The sequence below is a fragment of the Chrysochloris asiatica genome, unplaced genomic scaffold (assembly GCF_000296735.1).
Source record: "Chrysochloris asiatica unplaced genomic scaffold, ChrAsi1.0 scaffold00037, whole genome shotgun sequence".
Classification (NCBI taxonomy): domain Eukaryota; kingdom Metazoa; phylum Chordata; class Mammalia; order Afrosoricida; family Chrysochloridae; genus Chrysochloris; species Chrysochloris asiatica.
The window spans coordinates 1,081,581-1,095,131 of record NW_006408555.1 but is presented as its reverse complement, the minus strand read 5'-3'; the positions used below and the strand labels follow the sequence as shown (position 1 = coordinate 1,095,131).

General features: G+C 54.9%; 1 protein-coding gene across 1 annotated transcript in view; it reads left to right on the top strand.

Moving 5' to 3' along the window:
• ZC3H18 (zinc finger CCCH-type containing 18) overlaps nt 1–13,250 on the top strand; it is a 33,402-nt gene extending 20,152 nt beyond the window's left edge. The window contains exons 6-17 of the mRNA XM_006860113.1: nt 2,117–2,234; nt 3,008–3,261; nt 8,973–9,164; nt 9,318–9,443; nt 9,972–10,076; nt 10,429–10,572; nt 10,658–10,723; nt 11,519–11,679; nt 11,846–12,045; nt 12,495–12,588; nt 12,848–12,944; nt 13,043–13,250. Coding sequence (XP_006860175.1) covers nt 2,117–2,234; nt 3,008–3,261; nt 8,973–9,164; nt 9,318–9,443; nt 9,972–10,076; nt 10,429–10,572; nt 10,658–10,723; nt 11,519–11,679; nt 11,846–12,045; nt 12,495–12,588; nt 12,848–12,944; nt 13,043–13,250 — 1,765 coding nt within the window. The remainder of the gene's footprint in view (nt 1–2,116; nt 2,235–3,007; nt 3,262–8,972; nt 9,165–9,317; nt 9,444–9,971; nt 10,077–10,428; nt 10,573–10,657; nt 10,724–11,518; nt 11,680–11,845; nt 12,046–12,494; nt 12,589–12,847; nt 12,945–13,042) is intronic.
• The last annotated feature ends 301 nt before the right edge of the window (nt 13,251–13,551 follow it).

Sequence of the window (13,551 nt, the reverse complement as noted above, 5' to 3'; positions counted from 1 at the left end):
CGAAGGCTGTGCTCTTTAATCTTCATAAGTAAATGTTTCAAGTCCTCTTCACTTTCAGCGATCAAGGTTGTATCACCTGCGTGTCGCAGGTTGTTAATGAGTCTTCCTCCAATCCTGATGTATAAAAAAACACACAGGGAGAGATAATCGTTTAAACAACCACAGGCCACACATTCTGGAAGCCTGTCTCCTGGCTGCCAGCACACAGCCTTAGTCTTTCCATGAGTCTGTAGAGTCCTCAGCTGTTCCATCTATCCATGTCCCTATCTCTGTCTCCATCTCTGGTGTCGCTGCTTCTCTGGTTAGGGTCCCCCTTTTCTCGTGCTCTTCTCCCTTGATGGTCCTAGGGTCTTCTGTTCCTGGACTGTAAGGTTAACAACGTCCCCCTTTTTTGCTACATAACCTCTACTTTATAGTATGACAGTCACAGTTAGATATGATAACAGCTACTCACTATTGAACCAATGAATCATATCCCCATCTCCTTCCTTTTACCCAGCCCATCTAGACAGGAGGAGACTTATTCAGTGGGGATTCTACCTTCCCCACATTCTCTGAAATTAAACTTCCTCTTGGAAACTTGTAAGCCAGCTACTTCTTGCCTTTTTAGCCCTGCCCCCACCCCCATTTTAGGTAGCCAATGTCTTAACTTGCTCATTCCTATGAACCCTGTGTATAGAGGGAATAGGTTTGAATGAAGCTCGATGTGAAGACTCCTTTCCTCTTGGTTGGTTTCCACCATTTCTTTCCAAAGTTGTCAGTTTGATTTCTGTGTGTTCCATCTTGGTAAAGTCCACATTTTAAAAAGTATTTTCTATGAAAAAGTCATTGGTCTTGCAAAATTCTATCATGTGATATCCAGCATCATTTCTTTCATCAAGGCCATATTTTCCAACTAGTGGTCCTTCGTTTCCAACATTTGTATTGATAATATGTTGGTAGAATTCTTCAGTCTCATCCTCATGGCTTTACTAGTTTGTGCATAACTGTGAACAATAGTGGTGTTAACTGGTCTTCCTCTGTATGTGTGTAGATACTACCCCATCACAGCATTAGTCTTCACAACAGATCTAGAAATGTTTGTTTTCACAATGAATGTAACACTATTCCTCTTCAATTTGTCATTCCTGGCATAGTAAACCATGTGATTGTCAGATTCAAAATGGCCAATACCAGTCCATTTCAGCTCACTAATGCCTAAGGTATCAGTGTTTGTGCGTTCCATTTCATTTTTAACAACTACCCATTGTCCTAGATTCATACTTCGTACATCCCATGTTTGAGTTGTGCCCCATCAGCAGATGAGGCACCAGAAACTTTCCTCCATTAGCGCCATCACTGGCAGCTCTTCCTCATTGTGTTTGATGCCTCTCAACGTGGGTTCATCTTCGGACACTGTATCTAACAGTTGTTACTAAGTGCTATAGAGTAGGGTTCCAGCCCTTAGACACTCTATGGGGTTTCCGAGGAGCAGCTGTGAGCTTGATCCGCCAGCCTTGTGGTTCAAGCGGACTCAGTAGTCCAGCGCATTAACCAACAACCCCACACCGGGACTCTCTGGGACAGTATCCTGGTGCCATTCGTCATGTTTCAGTAGGTAGGGTTTTGGAGCTGTCTGACAGTGTCCCCTGCTTTTCAGAAAGAGTCTGTCCTTCTTGTCTGTCTTGGTCTGGAAGCTCAGCTGAAACCTTTCTACCATGGGTGGTCCAGCCAGCATTCAAAATGCCGATGGGGTAGTTTCCAGCTTCATAGCGACACGCCAGTCAGCACACTATGACACGCTGACACGACAGCACAGTACAACACGCTGGCATGTCAGTCACCACAGGACAACACACTGACATGCCAGTCACCACAGTATGACATGCTGACACGCCACTCACCACAGTATGACACGCTGACATGTCAGCACAGGACCACACACTGACATGCCAGTCACCACAGGACAACGCGCTGACATGTCAGTCAGCACAGGATGACACGCCAACACACAGGCGGTGGGGACTCCTGTAGAGTCGGCCTTGTAGTCCTGGGACACAGCATCCAGAGCTACTGGGTGTGGTACAGGAACTTACGTAAAACATTTGAGATTCATACTTTCTTCCCTTCTTTACAGACTTGAGCCTTATGCAGACCCATACTATGACTATGAAATAGAGCGGTTCTGGCGAGGTGGCCAATACGAGAACTTCCGGGTGCAATATACAGAGACAGAACCGTATCACAACTACCGAGTGAGTATGGGCTGCTTCCGAGAGTCACCCCCTGTCATTAAGATTCATGGGTGAGAACTGTGGTGTGCACAGGACTTTGTGGGTTTAGCTGGGCTCTGGCTGTGGTTGTGTGTGTGTGTGTGTCTATACAGAGTTGGCCTGGTGACTATACAGCGGGGCTTGCGGGGGCGGGTTAGGGTTAGCTCTTTTCCAGTTCAGTGTAACAGCATTGTAACAGTCGGGCGGGCTGGGCAGCATGTACTTGATTCTCTTCATAGTTAGGTCCCCTGCATCCACACCTCTGAATGTGAGCTTTATTTATTAATATCCGTGCTCCAGAGCTTGCAGGGAGGTAGGGAAAAGCTGCTTGCAAAGAAAGATGGGTTAGTGCGTGTGTGTTTAGGAGGCTACTGCGTGGGACTCTCCAGCTGAGCCCTCAGAGATCAGAATAGAAAGACCCTAGCAGATATCCCACGCCCTTGTTGCCCATCTTGTCCAGCTCTTGAGCAGTCTTCAGATGGGGCCACGTCCCACCACAGCTAGGCCCTGAGCTGGGGCCGGGATGAAGGCCCGGGGCAGCAGAACCTTCCACTTACTCATGCTGGAGTAGGACAGCAGGCAGAGCAGCTCTTTAAGGATTTTCTAGGACCAAGGAGCAGTCTTGGGTGGGGGCTGTGCTCATCCTGTTGTAGTCCTGCCCACCTGCCCCCACGTGGGCTCCAGCACGTGACCACCACAGGGCTGGAGGAGGGGCCTGACTCACGTGTGCTCACGTGTCTGGCTTTTTATTCCAGGAGAGGGAGCGGGAGCGAGAGCGTGAGAACCGGCAGCGGGAGCGTGAGCGTGAACGGGAGCGTGAACGGGAGCGTGAGCGTCGCCAGAGGGAGCGAGAGCGCGAACAGCGGGAGCGGGACAAGGAGCGGCAGCGGAGGAAAGAGGAGTGGGAGCGTGAACGTGCCAAGCGCGATGAGAAGGACCGGCAGCACCGAGAGCGGGAGCGGGACAAGGAGAAAGACAAACCAAAGGCTCGTTCCCCACAGCCACCAAGGTAGGCTCCGTGTCGTCCAGGGCTCTGCGAGTCCTTGGTCCGTCTTTAAATTGCTGCTTGGTCTTTGTGTTGTTGCGTCGGACGTGTTCTTTCTCCATAGAGGTCTACAGCTCTGCAGGGGCTCAGGGCATCAGCAACCACACACACAGTCAAAAGTCTTCATAGAGCTTTTGACTTCACAGAAACTTGATTACTGCCCTACAATTGATGGGAATCCTTTCCAGTAACCTAAAGAGTGCCTTAAGTGAGGCTGTTGTAGGTGATCCGCCTCAGACACTGACCCCATGTAAAAGCTGCATTTTCAGTAGGAGATCAAAAAGAATTTCAGAATACGTGTGAGGTCTGCATACATGCTACCAGCGACAGTGTCAGGAAGTCCCTTTGCTGATTTCACGATGGGTGCTCCCTAAGCTGATTCACTCATCTTGAAATGAGGGACAACCTGGGTGCTTGGCGCACTGTGACATTTCTGCTTCCTGGGGATACTTCCGGCCTCATCAGTGCCACTCTGCATGGGTCCCGAGGTGCTAGGAGCAGGGTGAGGGACAAAGTGCGGCGTGCGGAGTTTAGAGATGGTTCTCAGGTAAACGGACCCGCATTGGGTTGTCTTTTTGCTTACTTGCTTGTGTCTTTTGGAGCACAGGATTTTGCTTTGATCCCATCCAGTTTTTTCTTATGGTTTCGCTTACGTGGACTAGGCCTTTGGTGTCATATCTGAGAATCCATTGCCTGACCTCACGTCACGAAGACCGAGGCAGCAGAGTGCAGTGAAGTTGCGGAAAGCTTAGGACAGGTTCCGGGGCAGTCCAGTCTGAGCTGGGTCACGAGACCATGACCAGCTCACTTCTTCCTGTCCTTATATGGGTCATGGGTCTTGTCTCCTCTCCTAGAACGCTCCTGGTGTGGCATGAGTGGGTGCCTCCCTAGTCCTCTCAGCCTCTGGCTTTCCAGGGTTTCAGCAGCCCAGGATTTTCCAGGGCTGGGCTCCATTTCCTCTTCCTGGGAGCAGCCGAGCTGCTGTGAGCACTTCTCAGGCCGGTTTCCTCGTAGGAGTCGGCAGCCCGAGGGAAAGGGCTCTTTTCCTGGTAACATGGTCAGACCCTGCATGGAAGGGAGGATTCTGTCTTCAGCCACAGAGCAGACAGAGGCTTTCTGCAGGGGAATCTCAGGCCTTGTCTCTAGGGTCCCATTGACATTCACAGTAAACACTGTACTGCAGCCCCGGCCCCAGGAGAGGAAGACACAAGCAGACGAGTGGCAGCTGGACCAGGAACCAGCAGGACATCTGCCACCAAGGGGGTCCAGGCCACTCAGCCTGTCTCTTCTTTCTGGGGACTACCTTTTCTCACAGCAGCCTGGCTGTCCACTCCTAGCTCACTGCTAGCCCATGTCCTGCTGGGTGGAGCCAGGCCACTAAGGCCTCCCTCCTGGTGGTGACAGTTTTGGGGACCTTTGCACGTCACCACATGTTGCTATTTTTAGACAGAAACCTTTCAGCCCTCTCTAGATGGCGTCTGTGTAAGCAGGGGAAGTCCCTTTGGGAGCACCTACTTGGCAGGTGTGGTGACGGGGGAGGCTGAGGCAGGTAGTGTAGTGTTCCCGGACACAGGCCAATGCTCTCCAGTAGCCGTGAGTTATAAATAGGCCCTTCCTGTCCCAGGGGCCGGCACCGTCTGCTGTCTTGTAGGTGGTTTCCCGGAGCTCCGGGTTTACCTCGGAGGCCTTTCCTGTCCCGTGAGGGCTGGGTTGTCTTCCTGGTGAGGGGCTGCTCGTCCGTTGTTGGGACTTTGTGGGCTTAACACAGGCCGCTCTCGCCCCGCCATGTAAGTCAGGGCTGTGATCTCCCTGCTGCCGTTGGCATCTGTCTGCCCAGCTGAGGCCATGGGACCCTCCGCCTGGATCCCTGTAAGAGCTGACAGGCTCGTCCTTTGTCGCTTGCTCTTTTTTACCAAAAAGCAGTGTTCTGTTTCCCTCAGTTTGTGTAAGTGCTTCTAGGACTTGGTCCTCTGAGTTCTCGGGAGGTGAGGCGCCTGCGATATTGATACTGTCCACCAGCAGACGTGTCCATCTCATGGCACGTCCATCATGCCCTGCTGTCGGGGTTACGGAGGCTGCTTGTCTTGATCTTAGGTGCTGCTTTGGTGTGTGCCAACACCTTCCTCACTTTTGAGAGGTGCTCTGAGAGCAGCCATCAGCAGGTCTCGGGTATGTGCCAGGGCACAGCCACCTGTCTGAACACAGTACACTGGGCAGGGTGCCCAGGTCTCCCTCTGCACTCCCTACAGGCATGCTCCCCACAGGCTCTGAGGACACATGGCTGCTCCCTGCTCCAGTTCCCTAGCACTAACAGGGGAAGCTCTGCTCCCCCTGGCTGCCCAGCTCAGAACACCGGGTTGGACAGGTTTCTGAAAGTCCTTCACGGCCTATCCAGTAATGCAGTCCAGAAGGTGCCTGTGTGATGACAGGAATACCTAGTGGTGTTTTGTGTATTGGAATCTAATTGTGGGTAGTCTCCCACCTAGAGCTCTTGGATAAATGCAGATTCATGCAGGTGTCCTCATGAGCTAGAAGCAGCCTTGCAGATCTCATTGAAGGGTAGTGTCCCTGCAGGATCCCGGTCCCCGAGGCTGCCCGTCTTCACAGAGACAGACTGCCTCATCTTCCTTCCACAGAGGGCTAGCAGGTTCGGTCCGTAGCTGAGCGCTTAAACACTGTGCCACCTGGCCTCCTTACAGAAAGGGACGAAAACCCACTGCAGGGCAGAGGGGAACGGCCCAGAGGGTTTCTGAGGCTGCCAGTCTTCCAGAAGCTGCCGCCGTCGGTTAGCTTCGCCAGGCTGCTGCGCTCTCTGACGTTACCGCCCTGCTTTGTTGCGAGGTGTCGCGGGTGGGCCGGAGTGCGGGGGCAGTGTACACGGCTGTCCTAACAGCAGCCTTGCTGTGTGAACCAGTGGGACCCTACAGGTGTGTGGTCCCCTGAAGTCACACAAAGGAAGGACTGTGTTTCCAGCAGTTAGAGCGTACGTCTGTGGGGATGAATGTTGTCATTGCTACCTGAGTGGAGTTTCTCAGACTTCACTTGTTGGCGGTTAAATTCAGACACATTTATACGATTGGTGGGTCACAACGGTAGTAGTGTGCCCCACCCCCCGCCCCAGGGTACGCAGGCTTGCCTGTCTTCTCCCTTGGAGGGTCAGTGACACACAGCCAAGTCCTAGACCAGAGGGACTAGGTGTGTCTCGAGGGTACTCTCGAGAGCCGGCCGGGTGCAAAGGGAGACGGAGACGTGTTAGTAGGAAGTACAAGTTATCCCTTATCCTGTCAGTATCTCTGTCATTTGCACACAGGTCCTTAAGAGAGAGCCAGGCAATGCATGTGTAGCCAGGGGAGGCTCCATGTCAGGCCAAAGGTGGCCGTGGCCCAGCCTCAGGTGGGCTGGGGTCTCCTCTGGAGTTGTCTTCCTCTGGAGTTGTCTATCCGCTTTGTAGGTGATGGTGATGGTGATGGTCAGAGGAGGCAGGCAGAAGTCCAGGGAAGCCCTGAGCAGAGATAGAACACAGGCTGACCCTCAGGGAACCACATAGCATGCTGGGCCCTTTGTTGGTCTCCACAAGGTCTCACAGGGAAAAGATGAAGGAGAAACTGTTGGCAAAGGTCTTCTGAATTTTTCCACAAATGGGAGTAAGCAAGTCCCAGAGGGGAGAACTCAGATTCCCTGTTGTGTGTCTGTATTAGGGGTTAACTTCGCTCTGTTGGATGTGCGGAGAGGACCACAGTCCTTTAGCCCTTTTTAACCCTGAGCTTCACTGGGCAGCGGACTTCTCAGGCTGGCTTGGCACTGGGCTTCTGTGTGACCGTCTGTGGGCTATGGACCCAGGGCCTTGGGGCTCTACACTTGCTTTAGCCTCCAGGTGTATTGACGTGCTTAGTAAATGGACTTTGTCTCCGGAGAATCCCTCCTGTGGCCTCAAAGATAAGATCATGGTGGATGTGCGAGGGAGAGCCACTTCCTTCACCAGGTGGGGGCAGCTGTGGGTCTTAGAAAGGTTTATGCAAATTCTGCTCTACCGACATGGCACCCCCCTCACACATGTGAGAATGTGTGTGTTTGGGGTGGGGGGGGGTGACTGTGTTCCCTCTTGGTCCCATTGTGGTTTTTCCCTCTGGCTCCTCCAGGTCTGGGTAGTCTATGTTGGGGCTGGTTGTCTCATGTTCATGGGAAGGAGCTGTCTTCCAGAAGACCCCTGCATCTGGACTAGGAGAGAGCAGGTGATAGGACCGTGTCTTGAGATCTCGGCCTTCCCCTAGCCTCTGCCACTGAGACCTGGGGTCCCTGGGCCCCCAGCCTGCCTTCTAGGTATCGCTCAGTGTGTACAATGCCAGTCTGAGATCCTGATGTACACACAAGGGTTTCCTGAGGGAGTCACCCAGGAAACCTGGTAGCCTGTGTCCCCGAGCTGGCTGGTTGTCAGCTGCATGGCTGAGTCGGGTAAAGCTCCATGGTTATGAGACGTTGGGGAGGGGAGACCGGTGCGATGCCGTGGACACAGCCTGGCACTTGATAGTGGCCTGGTCACGCTCAGCCTCACTCGCAACATTTTCCCTTAAAGGAGCTTTTCAAATGCTCACCCCAAGCCTCTAGTAGGGCTCAGACCCATTCAGGAAATTCTGTCCCGAGTCCCACTAGAGGCTGTTCCACAGGGAGCCACTTGACTGAGCAGAGAGAAGGGCACGTCTGCACAAAGGCAGAACCTTTGATGGAAAACCCTGTGAGCGTTTGCTGATGCCATAATGTAGCCCCAAATTAAGTGTGCAGTGCGATGTTTGTTGTGCTGAGAGGTTCAGGACCAAGGTCTTTATTCTTCTCAGATGAATAACCTAACGAGAGTCCCATAGGTGCACCTGAGTGTTGGAGTTATGTGCATGTGGCTTTAGGTGAGAGGGCAGGCTGACGGGCAGCCATCCTGTGAGGAAGAGTTGACCATTTACTAAACGCTTGTTTTTCTCTGACCCACTTAGTTTACTTCCTAGGAATTTGCTTTAAAATACCAGATGTCCATAAAGATGTCTGACAGGTTAGTGGGTAAAAACTTAGACGTGTTTAGAGATGTAACCTCTGATAAACAAGTGAGTTACTGCACAAGCAGTGAAGGTCACAGCATGGAAACAAAAGGAAAAAGGTCCAGCAGCGTCCACCCAGCAGCACTGTGGTCCCAGGTCCGAGCACGAAGACACATTGCGGGGGAGTGGAATACCAATGCTTTCCATTTCCTGTTTAATTGTGGTTTCTACAACTCTTAAATGAACTCTTGTTTTACCCACTAAAGCTGCGGATCCCTTTACCCTATGGCACTTTGAAGGTTCTGTCTGCATTCAAAAATGATTGCAGTTGAGTGGTGTAGTTAGTGCCCCGGGACTGGTGCCCAGGCAGACCCACTGCAGAGCCTCCTTCCTGGTGCCATCCTTGCCGCCGTGCATCCTGGTGGGGAGAGGGGGTCCCAGGCCAGCCCAGCCTCCAGGTGGTGGACTTAGTCCTGCTCTGGGAGAGCCACGCGGTGTGCGATGTGGCAGCGGACTCTCTCCTGGAGGCTCTCGTCTCCCTTGGGGTGGAGTCACTCGTCCACTGGCTCTTCTTTGAGCCCAGAGTCAGCCCCATGGTCCCAGCACAGTGGGACAAGGGTGTCTGTAGGAACCCATTGCTCTGCCTTGTAGCCGGCAAGCTGAGCCACCAAAGAAGGAGGCCACCTCTACAGGCGCCCCGGTGAAGCGGGCAGATGAGTGGAAGGACCCTTGGCGCCGATCCAAGTCCCCCAAGAAGAAACTTGGAGCATCCGTCTCCCCTAGCAGGGCACGAAGGCGTCGAAAACCATCTGCTTCATCAGCCTCCGCCTCCAACTCCTCCAGGTAAAGAGGCCCCGTGGCTTTGGAAAGATTCGGGGGGCCAGGGCCATGTCTGGGTCAGCGCCCCTGGACCTCCAGCATGGCCCCTCTGGAGGCTGGGGCTGTGCATGGTCAGCGCCCCTGGACCTCCAGCATGTCCGCTCTCCCTGAACGCAGGTCATCGTCCAGATCATCATCATACTCTGGCTCCGGCTCCTCGCGGTCCCACTCTAGGTCTTCATCATACAGCTCCTATTCCAGCCGCTCGTCCAGACACAGCTCCTTCTCTGGGAGCCGGTCCAGGTACGTGAGCACACACACGCCCCACAGGCTCCTCTCAGAAGCGCCTCACAGACCATTTCCTGGATGCGATAGCGAGCGTTCTCTGGGCTGGGCCATTTCCCAGGAGCACTGAGTCTCTGCAACTGGGGACTCAGGTGGGCATACTTACCAGCCTGGGCTGTGTTCCTGCCTGGAGTGTCACTGTAGTGTCAGAGACAGCTGTGGGGGAGCACAGTGCTCACAGCTGCGTTGGGGCCCGCCACTCCTGCTGCCGGATGCAGTGTGACACCCGGCTCTCTGGCCTCTTGCTACTGGGACCCGGTCCTGAGCCTGCATCTCATAAATGTCTAAGAGTCTCAGCAAACATAGCTTCCCTGCGGAGGTCCCACCTCCCAGACCTTTGGCTCCTCGCTGCTGGTCTGAGCAGGGATTCAGGATGGGCAGGTGGGACAGAAACTTCCAGTCAGGGAGCTGCGCCTGGCCATTGTCCCTTCTGGAAGCACGCGGGCCCTAGCGCATCCTTGACCATAGCGCTCTGCTTGCTCCTAGGTCTCGGTCCTTCTCCTCGTCTCCATCTCCGTCTCCATCACCTTCCCCACACAGACCTTCCATCAGAACCAAGGGGGAACCAGCCCCGCCGCCCGGAAAAGCAGGGTAAGGGCATTGGGATGAATATGTTACTGCGGCGGCAGGGGGCTCTTCCGTCCCTAAAGAGTCAGTTCACAGGGAGCCCCGAGCATCAGCAGACCCGGGGGCATGTGGAGCTGCTGCCATCAGAGCACGAACCTCTGCGCCGGCCACTTTCTGTACCTGCGTCACTGCTACTGATGTGATGGTGTCGCCAGAGAAAAGCTTTCAGGGGCCATGAGTCTTGTGTTGCAGAGTGTCAGGGACCACCCTGACTTTGATCCTGTCGGGCTGGGTAGGCACAGAGGCTGCTGTCTGAGAAGCCTCTAAGTGGCGGGGAGGGGTCCCTCACTCTGTCCTGTGCACCTCTGTCTCTCAGGGAGAAGCCCGTGAAGAAGCCTGCCCCACCCCCTGCCCTACCACCAGCCACCAAAGCCACTGCCCCCGCCCCTGAGCCTGCCAAGCCAGGGGATGCTCGGGAAGCCAGGAGGAAGGAGCGGCAGGCCAGGACCCCTCCCAGGAGGTAAGGAGGCCCCCCCACAGAGCCATCAGCTCCCCCTGAGCCCCTACAGGAAGGGAGGTGGCCTGATGACCCGCTCGTGTTGCAGGCGGACGCTCAGCGGCAGTGGCAGCGGCAGCGGCTCCAGCTACAGCGGTTCGAGCTCCAGATCCAGGTCATTGTCGGGGTCCCTGTCTAGTTCTGGGTCCTCCCCGGGAACACTGGGGTCAGGCTCCCCCTAAGAGCCCTAGTGTGGTAAAGGCAACTGAGGCACCAGGGGGCACCTCAGGAGCGGCAGTGACATGCGTTCCAGAACCTTCTTCTTTCTGCAGTCTCAGTAGGGAAGGAGAAAATTCCCCAAGCAAGGCCAAGAAGAACAAGTAATAATTCTAGTTTACTGAGAAGGTAGCGTCAGAAATCAGTTTATATGTTTGACCATATCTTTTAGTACTTCAGGTAGTGTAGTGGTTACGAATCGGTCAGCAGTTCGAAACTACCAGCCGCTCCGCGGGAGAAAGGTGAGGCTTTCTGCTCCCGTAAGGATTTACACCCTCGGAAACCCTGTACAGGGTCGCTGTGGGTCGGAACCGACTGGACGGCACTTAATGCTATGCTAGAATACTTAAAGACCTAACCTGTAGAAAACCAGGAAAATCCCATTAGATTGTCCGTTCCAGCCCCCCAGGGAGACAAGCAGCAGACCAGGAGTCCTGCCGCTGCCTTTCCCGTCTGTGTGTAGCGGACACTGTGGGCGTCATCTCCCACCTCTTCCTACTATGTCCCTCCAGTCTGTGAGCTCACGTCTAATGACTTACTGGAGGTGAACGGTGTCATCGGTTTTGCATACTGAACCGGACTCTTCTGATGAACTTGAGTCACCTGTACCCATGTGTCCCTCCCAGCATCAGGGAAGTAGGAGCCTCGCTGTAGTGACCTGGGCACCCACACACGCTCTGTGCTTGGCCCACAGGTCCCTGAGCGTGAGCAGTGTCTCCTCCGTGTCCAGTGCCACGTCGAGCAGCAGTTCAGCACACAGCGTGGACTCAGAGGACATGTACGCAGACCTAGCCAGTCCGGTCTCCTCAGCCAGCTCACGCTCCCCCAGCCCAGCCCAGACCAAGAAGGACAAAGGTATGTGATGGCCCCGGACTGTGGAGCAGGAATAGGGCCCACTGCTGGTACACAGAAACGCCGAGGTACAGGCCCATGCCGGAGGGTGCAAGGGGACTCTCGGCATGGCCACACTTTTGCTCTTTCCTCCGCAAAGTGACGCACAGTAACTGGGTCTGTTTTACAGGAAAATCTAAAAAGGAAGATGGCATTAAAGAGGAGAAGCGGAAAAGGGACCCTTCCACACAGGCCCCCAAGTCCGCCAAGCCCTCAGCAGGCAACAGGTCTTCCCAGCAGCCTTCTACCCCTCAGCAGGCACCACCGGGGCAGCCCCTGCAGGCCCCCTTTGTGGCCCACAAGGAGATCAAGCTGACCCTGATCAATAAGGTGAGCCCATGGGGCAGCCGAGCCTGGGGTCACTACACCTGTGGGCAGCCCGGAGAGAGACGGAGCATCCCCCGTCACCTGGTAGCCTCTCGGAGGCCTGGTGTGCTACAGGAAGATTAGCACTGGGCTGCTATCTCAAGATCGGCGGTTCAAACCCTGTGAAGGGTTGTTGTGAGTTGGAGCTGACTCAGTGGCACTTGCCAAAAGCAGCAGGTTGTCTCCCGAGTGGGCGATGTTGAGTAACGGCCCCAGGGTGCCGGCCTGGCCAGCTGGGAACCACCTAGTTCTGCACAACATGGCTAAGGGAAGTGAACATGTCAAGCACCTCCCCCCTGCTGGCTGCTTGTGTGGCCAACGTCCAGGGAACACAGGCTCGGGGGTCCCAGCACGTGGGAAGGGGAGGACAAGCCTTCCACCTGCTGCTCACGGCAGTGCCTTCGTTGTTTCAGGCCACTGACAAAGCCAGCAGGAAACGCTACGAACCCTCAGACAAGGACAGGCTGAGTCCTCCGGCCAAGCGCGCCAACCTGTCCCCAGACCGAGGTGAGCCATCCAGGCATCAGCAGCAGGGAGAGGGGGACTTCCCGGTGGGCTCCCATGATGCCAAATGGATGCACAGGGCAACCAGGAACCCGGTGCGGAGCTCTCGGCTCTTATTTCCCGCTGCCGTGTCCCTGGTTCTGTATTGGAACCCCCGGTAGTAAAGGCTGCCCCCCCATATAAAGATTGGCATCGGAAGACGACACTCGCTGTCCCTGGCCCAGTGTAACGTGTGATCATCTCACCTCCGCCCACGTTGCAGGTTCCCGGGACCGTAAGTCAGGGGGTAGGCTCAGCTCCCCGAAGCCCGAGCGCCAGAGAGCTCAAAACCCCAAGACCCCCACAGCTCAGCCAGACAGGTGAGTGCTGCTCAGTGAGATGAGGGGCATCTTTAGGGGCTCACCAGAGGAGGGCTGCGGGGTTGCCCCTCCTCCTGACAGTCTACCTCTCCCCACAGGAAGCGCCAACTGTCGCCCCCGTCTAAGGGCTCCAGCAAAGTCACAAGTGTGCCTGGCAAGGCCGTGGACGCGGCTGCCCCCAGTGTCCCCAGCACCAAGGCCGGGAAGGCCAGCACGCTGTCCAGGCGCGAGGAACTCCTGAAACAGCTCAAGGCTGTGGAAGATGCCATCGCCCGCAAGCGGGCCAAGATCCCCGGCAAAGTGTAGGCCGGGAGCGGAGCAGAGACTCGCAGGTTTTTATACGTACGTGAGCCAAGCCGTTTTGGATTTTGCAGTTACTGTCTTAATTTTGACTGCAATTCTTTTTAAAAATTTAAAAAAGGGGAAAAAATTTTTTCTCTCGCTGGAAAAGAAGCCACCCCCCGAGTAAAGATGATGCTGGGTCCCAGCTGCCTCCGCACAGCACCCAGACAGCAGCTCAGATGTGGCGCACCGAGCAGCACCGTCCCGGACGGGCACCGTGTCCACCTTTTGCTCCCTTGTCCTCCTTTGCTGCCCTCGCTGTGTG